We start from the raw sequence: 19415 nt of genomic DNA, 5'->3' as shown, positions 1-19415 counted from the left end.
ACCAGCTGGCTGAGGGGACTCTTCTCCAGGTTCATCTCTCAGTAGGTGAAGGGCTTCGTGCTGGAATGTGTGGGCATCACTTCCTTTTAGGTGGTTGTCTTTAAGTTCATTCAGGGCCAGGTTGAAGTTCCCTGTGTAGCAGATTTTTTTGCCCCAAATATGTGTTAGTGTGTTTGTGTAGAGCCCAGTAAAAATGGTTACTGGTTTCCCTGACATATGGACATTTTCTGGAAATTTGATTGATTGTCAGGTATGACAGCTGTTGCAGATGATCTAATTGTTGCTGTAACCTCTCTTTTGTTGGGGACAGCAGGTTCTGCATACAGGCATTGTATTTACAAGTTATTAAGAGCATTGGCATTTAATATAGGTCCCCATTAGTTCCTGCCAAGGCAGCAGCTACTCTTCCTGGGGTTTATTATGGATCCCCATTAGTTCCTGCCAAGGCAGCAGCAACTCAAAGCTACCTCACTGTGATGGTTCACTACGTACTGGAAGCTACCTCACTGTGACGGTTCACTATGTACTCAAAGCTACCTTACTGTGACGGTTCACTATGTACTCAAAGCTACCTCACTGTGACAGTTCACTACGTACTGGAAGCTACCTCTCTGTGATGGTTCACTATGTACTGGAAGCTACCTCACTGTGATGGTTCACTATGTACTCAAAGCTACCTCACTGTGACGGTTCACTATGTACTGGAAGCTACCTCACTGTGATGGTTCACTATGTACTGGAAGCTACCTCACTGTGACGGTTCACTATGTACTCAAAGCTACCTCACTGTGACGGTTCACTATGTACTCAAAGCTACCTCTCTGTGACGGTTCACTATGTGCTGGATTGGGAGATGAATGGCTACAGTTTGCAAAAACTCGTTCCCTTTATGTGAGTCCTACAAGCGCACACTTAGCCCTAGAATTAATGAATGCTGTGACTGAGTCTATTTTAAAATAAAAATGTTATGATATTGTTTTGAATTGTTTTTATTACGTGCGTTAAAATGTGATGAGAGCTAGAGAGACCAAATATCACAATCCCAGCCACTGCAGATAACGTACAAAACATTGTAAATATCATCCATGAAGCTGACGGGTTTGGGCCCCATATTGGATGTTTTTTGCACACATACCTAGCTGCCAAGAGGGCAGTCTCTCATCAAGGCAGTGTCCCGCCTCCTGGGGAAGGTCGGAAAAGTGGTGTCTTTTTTTTGACAAAAGCACAACCGCTCACCAGGTTTTGACAGTCAAGCAAGAGATGCTTGAGAAACCATAACACAAATGAATCCATGATGTCACAACCCGTTGGAATACCATCCATGGCATGTTGGAATGTTATGTGGAGCAGCAACCGGCCAGCTACTCTGCTGTATTGGACAAGGCTGTGAAGAAGTCAGTCAAAGACATAGCCATGCTGACTGACAGTGAACTGGAGCTGGCAGGAGAACTCATTCAGCTACTCAACCCCCCTGAGAACAATGCCAACTCTCATGAGCAGTGAAACAAATCCCACCTCATCAATAATTCTCCCACTGAAGACAATGATTCTCAAATCCATGGCACCAGGTCCTGAGGAAAGTGCAACCATCAGGGAGACCAAGGCAGCCATCACTCAGGACTTGGAGAGAAGATACACAGACCGGGATCTTCTAGACTACCTTCACAGAGCTACAGCACCTTGATCCAAGGTTTAAATCCCTGCCAGCCTGCTGTGACAGAGTCTACACAGATCTCATCAAAGAATTTGTCGAGTACGATCATCAGGTATTGGATCTATTTTAAAATAAAAATGTTATGATATTGTTTTGAATTGTTTTTATTACGTGCGTTAAAATGTGATGAGATGTTTTTTTTAATGAGAAATGTGTCACTTAATAATAATAATAATAATAATATGTTTGCAATTATTCTTGCCGTTTCAAGCAGTGCAAACAGGGCCATCCACAGAGGAAGAATATCCACCCTCATTATCCCCTCCTCAAACAGGGCCATCCACAGAGGAAGAATATCCATCCTCATTATCCCCTCCTCAAACAGGGCCATCCACAGAGGAAGAATATCCACCCTCATTATCCCCTCCTCAAACAGGGCCATCCACAGAGGAAGAATATCCATCCTCATTATCCCCTCCTCAAACAGGACCATCCACAGAGGAAGAATATCCATCCTCATTATCCCCTCCTCAAACAGGACCATCCACAGAGGAAGAATATCCACCCTCATTATCCCCTCCTCAAACAGGGCCATCCACAGAGGAAGAATATCCACCCTCATTATCCCCTCCTCAAACAGGGCCATCCACAGAGGAAGAATATCCATCCTCATTATCCCCTCCTCAAACAGGGCCATCCACAGAGGAAGAATATCCACCCTCATTATCCCCTCCTCAAACAGGGCCATCTACAGAGGAAGAATATCCATCCTCATTATCCCCTCCTCAAACAGGGCCATCCACAGAGGAAGAATATCCATCCTCATTATCCCCTCCTCAAACAGGGCCATCTACAGAGGAAGAATATCCATCCTCATTATCCCCTCCTCAAACAGGGCCATCCACAGAGGAAGAATATCCATCCTCATTATCCCTTCCACAAAAGAACACCGTCATGGCAGAGTTATTTGGGGAGCTTTTCAAAGCGGAGGAGGAGACCAAACCCTTTCCAAAATGATTGAGGAGGAGGTCACCTCATACAAGGCAGCAGATTGTAATCTGATCTTTTTGTGTGGTGGAAAACAAAACCAAGCTCCCCATGTTGCACAACAGAGGCTCAGTGTCCCGGGAAGCTCTGTTGTAGGAGACAGAGTGTTCTGCACCACACGGGCTCAGTGTCCCGGGAAGCTCTGTTGTAGGAGACAGAGTGTTCTGCACCACACGGGCTCAGTGTCCCGGGAAGCTCTGTTGTAGGAGACAGAGTGTTCTGCACCACACGGGCTCAGTGTCCCGGGAAGCTCTGTTGTAAGAGACAGAGTGTTCTGCACCACACGGGCTCAGTGTCCCGGGAAGCTCTGTTGTAAGAGACAGAGTGTTCTGCACCACACGGGCTCAGTGTCCCGGGAAGCTCTGTTGTAAGTGACAGAGTGTTCTGCACCACACGGGCTCAGTGTCCCGGGAAGCTCTGTTGTAAGAGACAGAGTGTTCTGCACCACACGGGCTCAGTGTCCCGGGAAGCTCTGTTGTAAGAGACAGAGTGTTCTGCACCACACGGGGTCAGTGTCCCGGGAAGCTCTGTTGTAAGTGACAGAGTGTTCTGCACCACGCGGGGTCAGTGCCGGCCGTTCTCTTCTTGCTTCAGAGAATGTTGACATGAAGAACCTCAACGTAAAGGAATGGATATCTCATATAGGGAACTAACTTTATGTTGCACTTCATGGTATTTTTTACATTGAATATTGCCTATACAAGTATGTACCCTGTTTATTTAAAATAGAGAAGGAAAAAGCTAAGAAGCACTTTTCATTTGAATGTTTCTCTCCCCTTGATTTCATACAGTGGAGACAGAAACCAGGCCTAGTCAGTCATGCTGACATCTTTTCTGAAAGGAACGTGATACATATTGAACCATGGCCCACAAACCTTGATACATATTGAACCGTGGCCCACAAACTGTGATACGGGGCCCCACAAGGGTGCGTTCTCAGTCCTCTCCTGTACTCCCTGTTCACCCACGACTGCGTGGCCACGCACGCCTCCAACTCAATCATCAAGTTTGCGGACGACACAACGGTGGTAGGCTTGATTACCAACAACGACGAGACGGCCTACAGGGAGGAGGTGAGGGCCCTCGGAGTGTGGTGTCAGGAAAATAACCTCACACTCAACGTCAACAAAACTAAGGAGATGATTGTGGACTTCAGGAAATAGCAGAGGGAACAACCCCCTATCCACATCGATGGAACAGTAGTAGAGAGGGTAGTAAGTTTTAAGTTCCTCGGCGTACACATCACAGACAAACTGAATTGGTCCACCCACACAGACAGCATCGTGAAGAAGGCGCAGAAGCGCCTCTTCAACCTCTGGAGGCTGACGAAATTTGGCTTGTCACCAAAAGCACTCACAAACTTCTACAGATGCACAATCGAGAGCATCCTGTCGGGCTGTATCACCGCCTGGTATGGCAACTGCTCCGCCCTCAACCGTAAGGCTCTCCAGAGGGTAGTGAGGTCTGCACAACGCATCACCGGGGGCAAACTACCTGCCCTCCAGGACACCTACACCACCCGATGTCACAGGAAGGCCAAAAATATCATCAAAGACAACAACCACCCGAGCCACTGCCTGTTCACCCTGCTATCATCCAGAAGGCGAAGTCAGTACAGGTGCATCAAAGCTGGGACCGAGAGACTGAAAAACAGCTTCTATCTCAATATATGCTGCCAATATACTGACACAAATCTCTAGCCACTTTAATATTAACAAATTGGATGTAATTATTGTATCTCTAACCACTTTAAACAATGCCACTTTATACAATGTTTACATACCCTACATTACTCATCTCATATGTATATACTGTATCTTGCCGTCCGGCCATCTCTCATCCATATATTTTTCTTATTCATTCCTTTATACTTGTGTTGTGGTGAAATTGTTAGATTACTTGTTTGATATTACTGCACGGATATTACTACACTCGCGTTAACATCTGCTAACCATGTGTATGTGACCAATACAATTTGATTTGATTTTGACTCTTAAAGTTGCCTTTTAAAATAGCGACACCTGCTGACCCATTAGTACCAAATGAAAACCAAATATCATTCCCCCATTGCCACTTCCAAAATGCAGTATCTGTGGAACAGGCATGAGTTTCTTGAATTAAATAAAAGTCAACACTCTTACGGATTCCCCTGATGTCCATGATGTTAATAGAAAAAACAGAAATGGACATTTACTATCACTATATGAAGAATATTAATAATTAATGAATAATATTAATATTAAACTTTTACATGAAGCAGGTTCTCACAAAAAGAAATGTTCTTACTAGTTGCAAATAAAAACAGTCATTTGCAAGTGTTTGACCTAAATTATATATATATATATATTTTCATACAATTGCAAATGACATTGTGCCGTAAATTGGTAAAACGGATAGTCATCAAGATAACATTAAGTGTTGGTGCGAATTTCCCTGCCATAAAAAAATAAGTGAAAGTTTGGCTCACAAACAATGCTCTTTCCTCAAGAAATAGAAACTTTTATCGAATGCAAATAAAGCTCAGTCACTTGATAAATCCAGCAGTCAACAAACTAGGCGTCAGTGTGAATTTCCCTTCCATTAACAAAAGCCTTGGCTCCCATCAAAGTATGCACTTTTCCCTTCCTTCCTGCTCTCTCAATAATCGGCCACAGACGATTCCGAGCTTCTTTTGCCAAATGCTGTCAGATCCTCCTTGAACCTCAGGTTATTCTTCTTTAAATAGTCATTTTCTTTGCACTTTTCCATGTCATATCCCTCGCTGTCCTGGAGATGAATCTCACGATCACTGGTTGTGGTGGCTGGTTGTTTTCCCCATCTCTCAGCCTACATAGGCGGTACACTACATCCAGAGAACCTGCAACAACATTTCACTCCTCTTCCGGGACTATTGCCCTGCAAATGTCCTTCACTCTTGCTTTGATGCTCTCGTCAGATTTTTCTGCTGTTCCATAAATTCGAAGATTCCATCTCCGACTATACCGGTCATTCTCGTTTACCTTTTGACTCCATTTCAGTGAGTTTCTTCTCCTGCTTTGCAACCTGAATGTTCAATGTTGCGTTCTGCTGCTTCAGAGTTTTTACTTCCTCAGCACTGAAATCAATCGATTTCTTCAGGTTAACGATAGTGACAGTGTTCTTTTACACCAAATCCATGTCATCTGCTCTCTCTTTGATTTTAGCCGTGAGGATGCGGACGATGTTGTCCTGTAGCTGGCTCATTGATGGTTCACTTCTCAGCTTCTTTGGAAGTTGCTCCTTGGTTTGGGTATTCGGGTATTGAATTGCATTCACCCCCCTGTTTTACACTACAAGCATATGAGTGAGTTTCAACAATGCCTCTTTTCTCCTTGGAAGATTCAACATCCATTATCTCAGCAACAGTTTGGTCATATCCTGATTACATGCTGCTAGCTATAAAGACGTTAGCAGGCTAACTTAACTAGACACGCTGAAACTTTTCAATAGCTTGCTTGTTCGTTTTGAAATCGTCAAAAATATATTTCAATGGTTTCAAAATTACACAATTATTTAAAAAAAATTCATAACATTTTTGTGAAAAAAATTGAACTGCAGCCTAAAATGATAAACTTTAAAACTTTGTGAGAAAACCCTCAAATTGTTCCTCATGCCGCCATCTTAAGGGCATTATCATACCAGTTGGCAATATCTTTTGTGATAAATGGGTTTTGTGATAAATGAGCCATCTGATTCAATGAATGCTATAGCTGAGTTTGTGCTTTTTGCCTAAATTGTAATTGAAGGTTGCATTTGATACAAATTACACTAATTCTTTTGGATCTAATTTTCTTCACATTTTTTGTTGTTCTGTGTTATTAGTCCTTAGTTCCAGATGTTAGGGAAATAGCCTAAGGTGTTAATTAAAGCCTAGTTAAAGACTAATGTTAGCTAGCTAGCTAACATTGAACCTGGTTGGTTAGCTACCTGCAGATTCCTGCAGGGTAATAACATTATGAGTTGGGAGTATGGTTCATTGTTTAGTTAGATAACTAGCTGCATGTCTAAACAAAAGATTCCACTATGCAAGTAACCATTTCAATAGAATGTTTACGACGTCACTGCGACAACTGTCGATAGAAGTAGCTGGTAAATTCTCTCTGGTTCTCTACGCTCAAAGCACTCAAGCCAGTTAGGTATTTGCCTGCCATTTTGAGGTCAGAATGCTTTGATCAAACCTTAGGGCAGAGCGTCAGTGTCAGTTCTGAAAGCTCCGAGAGTGAAACACTTTGAATTTACGGCCAATCTGACAACAATCTGAGTTTACCAACGCCCAGAGCACACTCTGGCACTCCAGATTACATTTACCAACACACCCGTAGTATAAACCAGCCTTTAGTCTTGAACACTTTGTTTGTTTAGTAGATGGCCTCACATGTGAATCCTTAAAGAGATGGCTGGGGCTAAAGCTTAAGAGGGTGTGAATGACTTTTTCTCAAAAGTGACGTTACAAGTTGACCAATTTTCAAAGCAGAATTACTTTCCCATTGTTCCTCAACTATAGTGTATGATATACCATTTTGTAGCTCTGAGTCTCTAATTTTATCTAATGTAAAAAACATTTCAAATTTTGCTACATTAGACCGACTCGAACCGATCGGTCACCTAACTATTCAGATATATGGATGTAACATCATCTAACTAATGAGATATCTGCATGTAACACCAGATAATGAGATATGGGGCTAGCACCCGGCTAGCACCCGGCTAGCACCCGGCTAGCACCCGGCTAGCACCCGGCTAGCACCCGGCTAGCACCCGGCTAGCACCCGGCTAATCAGATATCAGGATGTAACACCTTCTAACTAATGAGAGATATCTGGGTGTAACACCTAACTAATGAGATATACAATACCTTCCGCTAATATTGGCACCCTTGGTAAATATGAGCAAAATGGGCTGTGAAAAATACATCTTTGCTGTTTATTCTCTTGGTCTTTCTTTGAAAATATTAGAACAAAATCTAGCCTTTATTTAAAGTAAAATGATTGAGAAAAAATGAATGTGAAATAAAGATTTTCTCCGAAACATGTGTGCCACAATTATTGGCACCCCTAGAAATTATTATGAGTAAAATCTAACTGAAGTATATTCCCATTAATATTTTACGTTTTTAAGTTCACCTGAGTGATTAGGAACACTTAACTGGTGAGCCATGGCTTCCTGTTTCACTGGGGTATAAATATGAGGAGACACACAGGCCATGATGAGAGTCCTTTAGGTGCCTTTTGGCAAACTCCAAGTGTCTGGCCACTCTACCATAAAGGCCTGATTGGTGGAGTTCTGCAGAGATGGTTGTCCTTCTGGAAGGTTCTCCCATCTCAACAGAGGAACTTTGGACCAAGGCCCTTCTCCACTGAATGCTCAGCTTGGCTGCGGCCAGCTCTAGGATGAGTCTTGGTGGTTCCAAACTTCTTCCGTTTAAGAATGATGGAGGCCACTGTGTTCTCGGGGACCTTCAATGCTGCAGAAATGTTTTGGTACCCTTCCCCAGATCTGTGCCTCGACACAATCCTGTCTCGGAGCTCTACGGACAATTCCTTCAAACTCATGGCTTTTGCTCTGACATGCACTGTCAACTGTGGGACAACGGGAGGACTCCAATCAAGTTCTAGAAACATCTCAAGGATGATCAATGGAAGCAGGATGCACTTGAGCTCAATTTCGAGTCTCATTGGACCACAGAGTGAAGAGAAAGCAGCCAACAAGTGCTCAGCATTTGTGAGAACTCCTTCAAGACTGTTGGAAAAGCATTCCAGGTGAAGCTGGTTGAGAGAATGCCAAGAGTGTGCGAAGCTATCATCAATGAAAAGTGTGGCTACTTTGAATAATCTAAAATATAACATATATTTTCATTTGTTTAACACTTTTTTGGTTACTACATGATTCCATATGTGTTATTTCATAGTTTTGACATCTTCACTATTATTCTACAATGTAGAAAATAGTAAAAATAAAGACAAACCCTTGAATGAGTAGGTGTGTCCAAACTGTTGACTGGTAATGTATTTGAAACCAATCCACTGATTCCGCCTCAATCATTATCACAGCCTGTTCTCCCTAATTAAGGTGCCACCAACCTTCTGTGATTCTTCTGTGTTCTTCTTCTAGTAGACTTTGGCAGAACGGGAGGATGATTGGCAGGAGTTCTAAGGAAGTTGGTCCAGTTGGTAACCAGACCATAATAATAATGGTCAATAGTAAAGCAGTACATTTGGAAGTGTCAATCCTCCATCTTATCCCCTTCTTTCTACCTATCCTAGGTGATAAAATACCTGATGAGCCTATCTAATCTGGTAAAAAAGGATTTCAGCAGAAAGATCGGAAGACAGTGAAAAAGGTATAGAAATGTTAATTTTAACAGATTGGATTCTGCCAGCTAAGGAGGGAGGCAGACTATCCCAGCGTTGTAAATCTACTTTAACTCGTGTGACTAATCTTGCAAAGATAGTTTTATGGAGAGTTGCTAGAGAATGTGTTATATTCACACCTAAATAGTAAAAACCAGAGGGCGACAGACGGATGGGGAATTAGCTTGGCAGTTAATCGGAAAACATGAACTTTTCTGAATGTTCAATCTGTAGCCTGAGAATGATCCAAATGTGTTATATGCTATCGACAGAGGTCACATGGTGATATATAATAGTAGGTCAGTAGTGATCATTTTCAGGCCAAGGAAAGCTGTTCGTAAGTGCAAAAAGGAGCGGGGACATAGTGCACCCTTGACGGGTTCCTCTGGAGAGGGGGAAGCATTTTGAATGTTGAGAGTTGGTGTGCCTGCTATTTGTTGGAGCAGAATAGAGCAGATGTATCTATGAGATACAATTGGACCCAAAATCAAATCTTCCTACAATCTTAAATACATTTTCCCACTCCACCCGGTCGAAAGCATTCTCCGGATCAAGAGAAACAACGATTTCGGGGTCTAGAGAAACAAAAAGAGAGAGTATAACGTACATTGGAAAATAGTTGTCGCTCTTTGCATACGGGTTTGTGCCGTGGGGGAGATCTTCGTGGGCTATACTCAGCCTCTCAGGGTAGGAAGTTGGTGGTTTGAAGATATCCCTCTAATGGTGTGGGGGCTGTGCTTTGGCAAAGTGGGTGGGGTTTTATCCTGCCTGTTTGACCCTGTCCGGGGGTATCGTTGGACGGGGCCAGTGTCTTCCGACCCCTCCTATCTCAGCCTCCAGTATTTATGCTGCAGTAGTTTATGTGTCGGGGGGCTAGGGTCAGTCTGTTATATCTGGAGTACTTCTCCTGTCTCATCCGGTGTCCTGTGTGAATTTAAGTGTGCTCTCTCTAATTCTCTCTCTCTCCCTCCCCTCCCCAAGGACCTGAGCATTGGGACCTAGGACCATGCCTCAGGACTACCTTGCCTGATGACTCCTTGCTGTCCCCAGTCCACCTGGTCGTGTTGCTGCTCCAGTTTCAACCGTTCTGCCTGTGGCTATGGAATCCTGACCTGTTCACCGGACGTGCTACCTGTACCAGACCTGCTGTTTTCGACTCTCTCTTCCGTAGCTGCTGTCTAACTCTGAATGTTCGGTGATGAAAAGCCAACTGACATTTACTGCTGAGGTGCAGACCTGTTGCAGCCTCTACAACCACTGTGATTATTATTATTATTTGACCCTGCTGGCCAATTCTGAACGTTTAAACATCTTGGCCATGTACTGTTATAATGTCAACCAGGCACAGCCAGAAGAGGACTGTCCACCCCTGTTTCCTCTCTAGGTTTCTTCCTAGACTCCTGCCTTTCTAGGGAGTTTTTCCTAACCACTGTGCTTCAACACCTGCATTGCTTGCTGTTTGGGGTTTTAGGCTGGGTTTCTGTACAGCACTTTGTGACATAGGCTGATGTAAAAAAAGGGCTTTATGAATAAATTTGATTTTATTGATTGATGAAGCCCATTTGATCATCAGATATGATGGTAGGGATCCACCACCTTCTGCCAGATCTTGAGTTTAAGTTGGTGAACATATCTAATAGTAATGGGGCGAGTTGATCTGAGAATTTAGTTTTTAATCGACTGGGAAGCCGTCAGGGCCTGGGGCTTTGTCACTTTGCATTAACTTTAGACCCCCTTGCTATCTCATCATGATGCACAGGGTTGTCCAGCACATATCAATGGATGGAATATCCAAGTTATCTAAAAAGTTATCCATATTATCAGATGGATTTGTAGAGAATAAAATTAATAAATTAATATTATATTAACTTGTAAGATTAGAGCTGAGAGATAAGATAATGGAGAAAACATGGCACCATCCCGAAGGTGAAGCATGGTGGTGGCAGCATCAACGGCAGGGACTGAGAGACTAGTCAGGATTGAGGGAAAGATGAACAGAGCAAAGTACTGAGATCCGTGATGAAAACCAGCTCCAGAGCGCACAGGACCTCAGACTGGGGGTGAAAAGTCACCTTCCAACAAGACAAAAGCCCTAAGCACACAGCCAAGACAACGGACCTAAGCACACAGCCAAGACAACGGACCTAAGCACACAGCCAAGACAACGGCCCTAAGCACACAGCCAAGACAATGGACCTAAGCACACAGCCAAGACAACCGCCCTAAGCACACTGCCAAGACAACGGACCTAAGCACACTGCCAAGACAACGGACCTAAGCACACAGCCAAGACAACCGCCCTAAGCACACAGCCAAGACAACCGCCCTAAGCACACAGCCAAGACAACGGACCTAAGCACATAGCCAAGACAACCGCCCTAAGCACACTGCCAAGACAACGGACCTAAGCACACTGCCAAGACAACGGACCTAAGCACACTGCCAAGACAACGGACCTAAGCACACATCCAAGACAACGCAGGAGCAACTCTCCAAATTCAACCTGACAGAGCCTGAGAGAATCTGCAGAGGAGAATGGGAGAAACTCCCCAAATACAGGTGTGCCAAGCTTGAGGCGTCATACCCAAGAAGACTGGAGGCTGTAATCGCGTCATACCCAAGAAGGCTGGAGGCTGTAATCGCGTCATACCCAAGAAGACTGGAGGCTGTAATCGTGTCATACCCAAGAAGGCTGGAGGCTGTAATCGCGTCATAACCAAGAAGAATGGAGGCTGTAATCGGGTCATACCCAAGAAGACTGGAGGCTGTAATCGCATCATAACCAAGAAGACTGAAGGCTGTAATCGCGTCATACCCATGAAGACTGGAGGCTGTAATCGCGTCATAACCAATAAGACTGGAGGCTATAATCGTGTCATACCCAAGAAGTCTGGAGGCTGTAATTGCGTCAAACCCAAGAAGACTGGAGGCTGTAGTCGCGTCAAACCCAAGAAGACTGGAGGCTGTAATCGCATCATACCCAAGAAGACTGGAGGCTGTAATCACGTCAAATCCAAGAAGACTGGAGGCTGTAATCGCGTCAAACCCAAGAAGACTGGAGGCTGTAATCGCGTCATACCCAAGAAGACTGGAGGCTGTAATTGCGTCAAACCCAAGAAGACTGGAGGCTGTAATCGCGTCATACCCAAGAAGACTGGAGGCTGTTATCGCGTCAAACCCAAGAAGACTGGAGGCTGTAATCGCGTCAAACCCAAGAAGACTGGAGGCTGTAATCGCATCATACCCAAGAAGACTGGAGGCTGTAATCGCGTCATACCCAAGAAGACTGGAGGCTATAATCATGTCAAACCCAAGAAGACTGGTGGCTGTAATCACGTCAAACCCAAGAAGACTGGAGGCTGTAATCGCGTCAAACCCAAGAAGTCTGGAGGCTGTAATTGCGTCAAACCCAAGAAGACTGGAGGCTGTAATCACGTCAAACCCAAGAAGACTGGAGGCTGTAATCACGTCATACCCAAGAAGACTGGAGGCTGTAATCACGTCAAACCCAAGAAGACTGGAGGCTGTAATCGCGTCAAACCCAAGAAGACTGGAGGCTGTAATCATGTCAAACCCAAGAAGACTGGAGGCTGTAATCACGTCAAACCCAAGAAGACTGGAGGCTGTAATCACGTCAAACCCAAGAAGACTGGAGGCTGTAATCGCGTCATACCCAAGAAGACTGGAGGCTGTAATCGCTTCATAACCAAGAAGACTAGAGGCTGTAATCACGTCATACCCAAGAAGACTGGAGGCTGTAATCACGTCAAACCCAAGAAGACTGGAGGCTGTAATCGCGTCATACCCAAGAAGACTGGAGGCTGTAATCGCGTCAAACCCAAGAAGACTGGAGGCTGTAATCGCTTTAAAGCCCCTTTTACTGGTTCAAATAGTCGCTCAATCAGCCTGTTACCTTTAGTAAAATTCAGGAAAACTGTGTTTGATCAGATACAATGCTATTTCACAGTAAATAAATTGGCAATAGTCTTTCAGCACACTTATAGGAACGGACATTCAACAAACAAGCACAGCATTTACACAAATGACAGATGATTGGCTGAGAGAAATCGATGATAAAAAGATTGTGGGAGCTGTTTTGTTTGACTTCAGTGCAGCTTTTGACATTATCGATCATAGTCTGCTGCTGGAAAAACGTATGTGTTATGGCTTTACATCCGCTGCTATATTGTGGATAAAGAGTTACCTGTCTAACAGAACACAGAGGGTGTTCTAGAATGTGTTATGGCTTTACACCCCCTGCTATAATGTGAATAAAGAGTTATCTGTCTAACATAACACAGAGGGTGTTCTAGAATGTGTTATGGCTTTACACCCCCTGCTATATTGTGGATAAAGAGTTACCTGTCTAACAGAACACAGAGGGTGTTCTTTAATGGAAGCCTCTCCAACATAACCCAGGTAGAATCAGGAATTCTCCATGGATCATCTGGAGCATCAGGCACGTGACTGATTGGCTGGTCTGTCAGTTCAACAATCAGCTGGAGTGTCAAGCATGCGACTGATTGGCTGGTCTGTCAGTGGTTGAGAGATAGAAATAAATTTGAGGACAGTGACAGTCAATCTAGGGTATAAGCATTAGTCCAACAGTTGCAAACGAGAGTTTCTTTTGTACAAATTCAGGTATATTATCGCCGTTTCATTCGATTTGCTTCCGTTTATTAAGAATTTGTTTTTTTTTAAACAGAATCAGCGGAATGAATACACCCCCTGATCACGAGGAAACACAGTTCACTCTCATAGCGGCCACGTTGTATTCCTTCTCTGCCTTTCGCTTGTGGACTTCAATGCACAACACATCAGCTGTACGTGACCAGGAGAAAAAACCTTTCCAAGCCAAACCTCTACACACAGCCTACATCGTTGTCTCCATATTAGATCAAGTAACGTCATAGTCAATATAGCTAATAGAACTAATGTGTTAGTAAACCTGCTACAAACATGTACCGTTACAGTGGACAGTCAGTAAGCAGTTACATGGTGGCAATAAATTAATACATTTCTCTCTTGCTCACTTGCTTCTCCTTTATTTTGGAATAAATTAATTTGTTCAAAGCTGTTCAATTGTTGTCTTTCTTTCTCTTTAAGGCAACTACTCACCACAATTGATGCACTGCAGTGCTAGCCAGCTATAGCTTATACTTTCAGTACTAGATCCCTTCTCTCATCCTTTGATTGGGTGGACAACATGTCAGTTCATGCTGCAAGAGCTCTGATAGGCTGGAGGACATCCTCTGGAAGTTGTCATAATTACTGTATAAGTCTATGGAAGGAGGTGAGAACCTCCTAGGTTTTGTATTGAATTCAATGTACCCAGAGGAGGATGGAAAGTAGCTGTCCTCCGGCTACACCATTGTGCTACTGAATGCTATTGAGGCGACTGTAGACATTTGCTAAACAGTGTTTTAATCAGTTATTTGGTGACGTGATTATATTTAGTGTAGTTTTATCTAAAAAGGATAACTTTTTAAATGTTTTACATTTGACATTTTTATGAAATTCACTGAGAAGGATGGTCCTCCCCTTCCTCCTCTGAGGAGCCTTAACTGATACATAGACATTCAGTTGTATAATTGACTACGTAACCACTAGTCTACCTGCCGCCCCAGCGGCAGCATTCGGTTGTATAATTGACTACGTAACCCCCTTTCTCCACTTTAGTAATGTTTACATACTGCTTTACTCATTTCATATGTCTATACTGTGTTCTATTCTAATATATACTGAATAGTAGTCAATACCACATCGGCATCACTCGTCTTAGTTGATGTATTTCTTAATTCCCTTATGTTACTTTTAGATATGTGTATTGTTGTGAATTGTTCGATACTAATGCATTTATCTACACCGATAATAACATCTGCTAGGATTTGATTTGATAAATATGTGTATGTGACAAATAAAAATTGATTCATTACTCATTCATTACTACAGAAAATGCTTTTCCACTGCTCCAGAGTCCAATGGTGGGGAGCTTTATACAACTCCAGCCCACGCTTGGCATTACGCATGGAGATCTTAGGCTTGGAAACTGGCCATGGAAACCCATTTCATGAAGCTCCCGACGAACAGCTCGTGCTGACGTTGTTTCCAGGGGCAGTTTGGAACTCAGTAGTTAGTGTTGCAACCGAGGACAGGCGATTTTGACATGCTACAGTATGCACTTCAGCACTCGGCGGTCCTGTTCTGTGAGCTTGTGTGGTCTACCACTTTGTGGCTGAGCCGTTGTTGCTCCTAGACGTTTCCTCTTTATAATACAGCACTTAGAGTTGACCGGGGGCAGCTCTAGCAGGGCAGAAATTTGACGAACTGACTTATTGGAAAGGTGGCATCCTCCCTCTCTACCGCTCTACCATCTTACCTCTCTACCCTCTCTACCTTTCTACCCTCTCTACCTCTTTACCCTCTCTACCTCTTTACCCTCTCTACCTCACTACTCTCTCTACCTCTCTACCCTCTCTACCTCTCTACCCTCTCTACCTCTCTACCCCATCTACCTCTCTACCCTCTCTACCCACTCTACCCTCTCTACCCTCTCTACCTCTCTACCTCTCAACCATCTCTACTCTCTCTACCCTCTCTACCCTCTCTACCCTCTCTACCCTCTCTACCTCTTTACCCTCTCTACCCTCTCGACCTCTCTACCCTCTCTACCTCTACTTCTCTACCTCTCTACCCTCTCTTCCCTCTCCACCCTCTCTACCTCTCAACCCTCTCTACTCTCTCTACCCTCTCTACCTCTCTACCTCTCTACCCTCTCTACCATCTCTACTCTCTCTACCCTCTCTACCCTCTCTACCTCTTTACCCTCTCTACCCTCTCGACCTCTCTACCCTCTCTACCTCTACTTCTCTACCTCTCTACCCTCTCTTCCCTCTCCACCCTCTCTACCTCTCTACCCTCTCTACCTCTCAACCCTCTCTACTCTCTTTACCCTCTCTACCTCTCTACCCTCTCTACCCTCTCTACCTATTTACCCTCTCTACCCTCTCTACCTCTCTACCCTTTCTACCCTCTCTACCTCTCTACTCTCTATACCTCTCTATACCCTCTCCACCCTCTCTCCCTTTCTCCCCTCTCTACCCTCTCTACCTCTTTACCCTCTCTACCTCTCTACCCTCTCTACCCTCTCTACCTCTCTACCCTCTCTACCTCTCTACCCTCTACTCTCCCTACCCTCTCTACCTCTCTACCTCTCTACCCTCTCTACCTCGCTACCCTCTCTACCCTTTCTACCCTCGCTACCTCTCTACCCTCTCCACCCTCTCTCCCTTTCTACCGTCTCTACCGCTCTACCTTCTCTACCTCTCTACCCTCTCTACCTCTCTACCCTCTCTACCCTCTCTACCCTCTCTACCTCTCTACCCTCTCTGCCTCTTATAGTACAGTAACAGCTGCAATCAGCTATCTTTTTGAAAAGGGTTGCTAACAAAAATATTTTTTCCTCTCCTCACCCTTCTTGTCCTCCCCCTCCTTCCCCCTCTTGTCTTCCCCCTCCTCCCCCAATCCGCGCCACTCCTTCCCTCTCCTCCCCTCCCCCCTATGCTTGCCTCTCCTCTCCTCTCCTCTCCTCTCCTCTCCTCTCCTCTCCTCTCCTCTCCTCTCCTCTCCTCTCCTCTCCTCTCCTCTCCCTCTCCTCTCCTCTCCTCTCCTCTCCCTCTCCTCTCCTCTCCTCCCTCTCCTCCCCTCTCCTCTCCTCCCCTACCCTATCCCCTCCTTCTCCTCTCCTCTCCTCTCCTCTCCCTCTCCCTCTCCTCTCCTCTCCTCTCTCCTCCTCTCCTCTCCTCTCCTCTCCTCTCCTCTCCTCTCCTCTCCTCTCCTCTCCTCTCCTCTCCGCTCCTCTCCTCTCCTCTCCTCTAGGGTCTGTATGAGGAGTGTCAGTATCTCTTCCAGCCCCAGCTCATCGTTCAGAGGCTGATAGGGATCTCTGTTCTCTATCCTGGTTACTTCATAGAACAGATGGTTCCTGCCCACAACAGATCTGTGCTCTACAAGTACGTCTACTCTACCTGATCCCTATTGTGACATCACTGTCTGTCTGTCTGTCTGTCTGTCTGTCTGTCTGTCAATTCAATTCAATTCAAGGGCTTTATTGGCATTGGAAACATATGTTAACATTGCCAAAGCAAGTGAAATAGATAATAACAAAAGTGAAATAAACAATAAAAACAGTAAACATTACACTCACAGAAGTTGCAAAAGAATAAAGACATTTGAAATGTCATATTATTTGCAAATAGTTAAAGTACAAAAGGGAAAATAAATAAACATAAATATGGGTTGTATTTACATTGGTGTTTGTTCTTCACTGGTTGACCTTTTCTTGTGGCAACAGGTCACAAATTGTGCTGCAGTGATGGCACACTGTGGTATTTCACCCAATTTAAATTCTTTGTGGGTCTTTGTAATCTGAGGGAAATATGTGTCTCTAATATGGTCATACATTTGGCAGGAAGTGCAGCTCAGTTTCCACCTCATTTTGTGGGAAGTGTGCACATAGCCTGTCTTCTCTTGAGAGCCATGTCTGCCTACGGCGGCCTTTCTCAATAGCAAGGCTATGCTCACTGAGTCAGTACATAGTCAAAGCTTTCCTTAAGTTTGGGTCAGTCACAGTGGTCAGGTATTCTGCCACTATGTACTCTCTGTTTAGGGCCAAATAGCATTCTAGTTTGCTCAGTTTTTTTTGTAAATTCTTTCCAATGTGTCAAGTGATTATCTTTTTGTTTTCTCATGATTTGGTTGGGTCTAATTGTGTTGCTTTCCTGGGGGTTTGTTTGTGTTTGTGAACAGAGCCTCAGGACCAGCTTGCTTAGGGGACTCTTCTCCAGGTTCATCTCTCTGTAGGTGATGGCTTTGTTATGGAAGGTTTGGGAATCACTTCCTTTTAGGTGGTTGTAGAATTTAACAGCTCTTTTCTGGATTTTGAAAATTAGTGGGTATCGGCCTAATTCTGCTCTGCATGCATTATTTGGTGTTTTACGTTGTCCACAGAGGATATTTTTGCAGAATTCTGCAAAAAAAGAGTCTCAATTTGGTGTTTGTCCCAGTTTGTAAAATCTTGGTTGGTGACCCCAGACCTCACTACCATGAAGGGCAATGCTCTATGACTGATTCATGTATTTTTAGACAGATTCTAATTGGTATGTTGAAATTTATGATTATAATTGGGATGTCGAATTTCATGTTCCTTTGATCTCATAAAAGGCCTTTCTTGCCTTGTCTCTCAGATCGTTCACAGCTTTGAGGAAGTTACCTGTGGTGCTGATGTTTAGGCCGATGTATATATAGTTTTTTTGTGTGCTCTAGGGCAACGGTGTCTCGATGGAATTTGTATTTGTGGTCCTGGCAACTGAATCTTTTTTGGAACACCATTATTTTTGTCTCACTGAGATTTACTGTCAGAGCCCAGGTCTGACAGAATCTGTGCAGAAGATCTAGGTGCTGCTATTGGCCCTTCTTGGTTAATTTCCGATTTCAAGGAGGAAGTCTGTGTTCCCGCTCTTTAGGCCGAAGGCACATGACCTCAGACTTTGTATATTCCAGGATGAGATAGTAAAAGCTTTTTGTTCCATAGTGTCTAGTGGTGTTTCGTTTGGTTTGGGCTCGGACCATCACAGTAGGTGTGATCAGAGCATGTTGAGCATCTGATGCTACCTCTTAGATCGCAGGATGGGGCTTGGGCAGGTGTTGTCTCTCTCCTTCTCAATTCAATTCAATTCAACTTCAGGGCTTTATTGGCATGGGAAACATATGTTTACATTGCCAAAGCTAGTGAAATAGATAATAAACTAAAGTGAAATAAACAATAAAAATGAACAGTAAACATCACACTCACAAAAGTTCCCGAAGGTATAGAGACATTTCAAATGTCATATTATGTCTGCCTGGGAACACTGTACACTGTATACTGTAGTGTTATAATGATGTGCAAATAGTTAACGTACTAAAAAAATAAATAAATAAACATAACTATCTCTCTCTGTCTCTCTGTCTCTCTGTCTCCCTCTCTCTCTCTCTCTCTCTCTCTCTCTCTGTGTTTCTCATTCTCTCATTCTCTCATTCTCTCTCTCTCTCTCTCTCTCTCTCTCTCTCTCTCTCTCTCTCTCTGTCTCTCATTATCTCTCTCATTATCTCTCTCTCTCTCCCCCCCTCTCTCTCCCTGTCTCTCATTCTCTCTCCCTCCCCTGGCTCTCTCTCCCTCTCCCTCCCTTTCACTCTCTTTCTCTCTCTTTGTCTCTCTCTCCCTGTTTCTCATTCTCTCTCTCTCTCTCTCTCTCTCTCTCTCTCTGTCTCTCATTATCTCTCTCATTATCTCTCTCTCTCTCCCC

The 19415-nt window shown here is 44.1% G+C and overlaps 1 protein-coding gene across 1 annotated transcript in view; it reads left to right on the top strand.

The window, feature by feature from the left end:
• Positions 1 to 19415, top strand: part of tmem8b (transmembrane protein 8B) — a 358579-nt gene that overhangs the window by 161085 nt on the left and 178079 nt on the right. The window contains exon 4 of the mRNA XM_064936529.1: positions 16948 to 17081. Within this exon, the coding sequence (XP_064792601.1) occupies positions 16948 to 17081 (134 nt within the window). The remainder of the gene's footprint in view (positions 1 to 16947; positions 17082 to 19415) is intronic.

Source organism: Oncorhynchus masou, chromosome 25, assembly GCF_036934945.1.
Source record: "Oncorhynchus masou masou isolate Uvic2021 chromosome 25, UVic_Omas_1.1, whole genome shotgun sequence".
Taxonomy (NCBI): Eukaryota; Metazoa; Chordata; class Actinopteri; order Salmoniformes; family Salmonidae; genus Oncorhynchus; species Oncorhynchus masou.
Note: the sequence above shows the minus strand (reverse complement) of the source record. Positions and strands in the feature narration are given on the sequence as shown.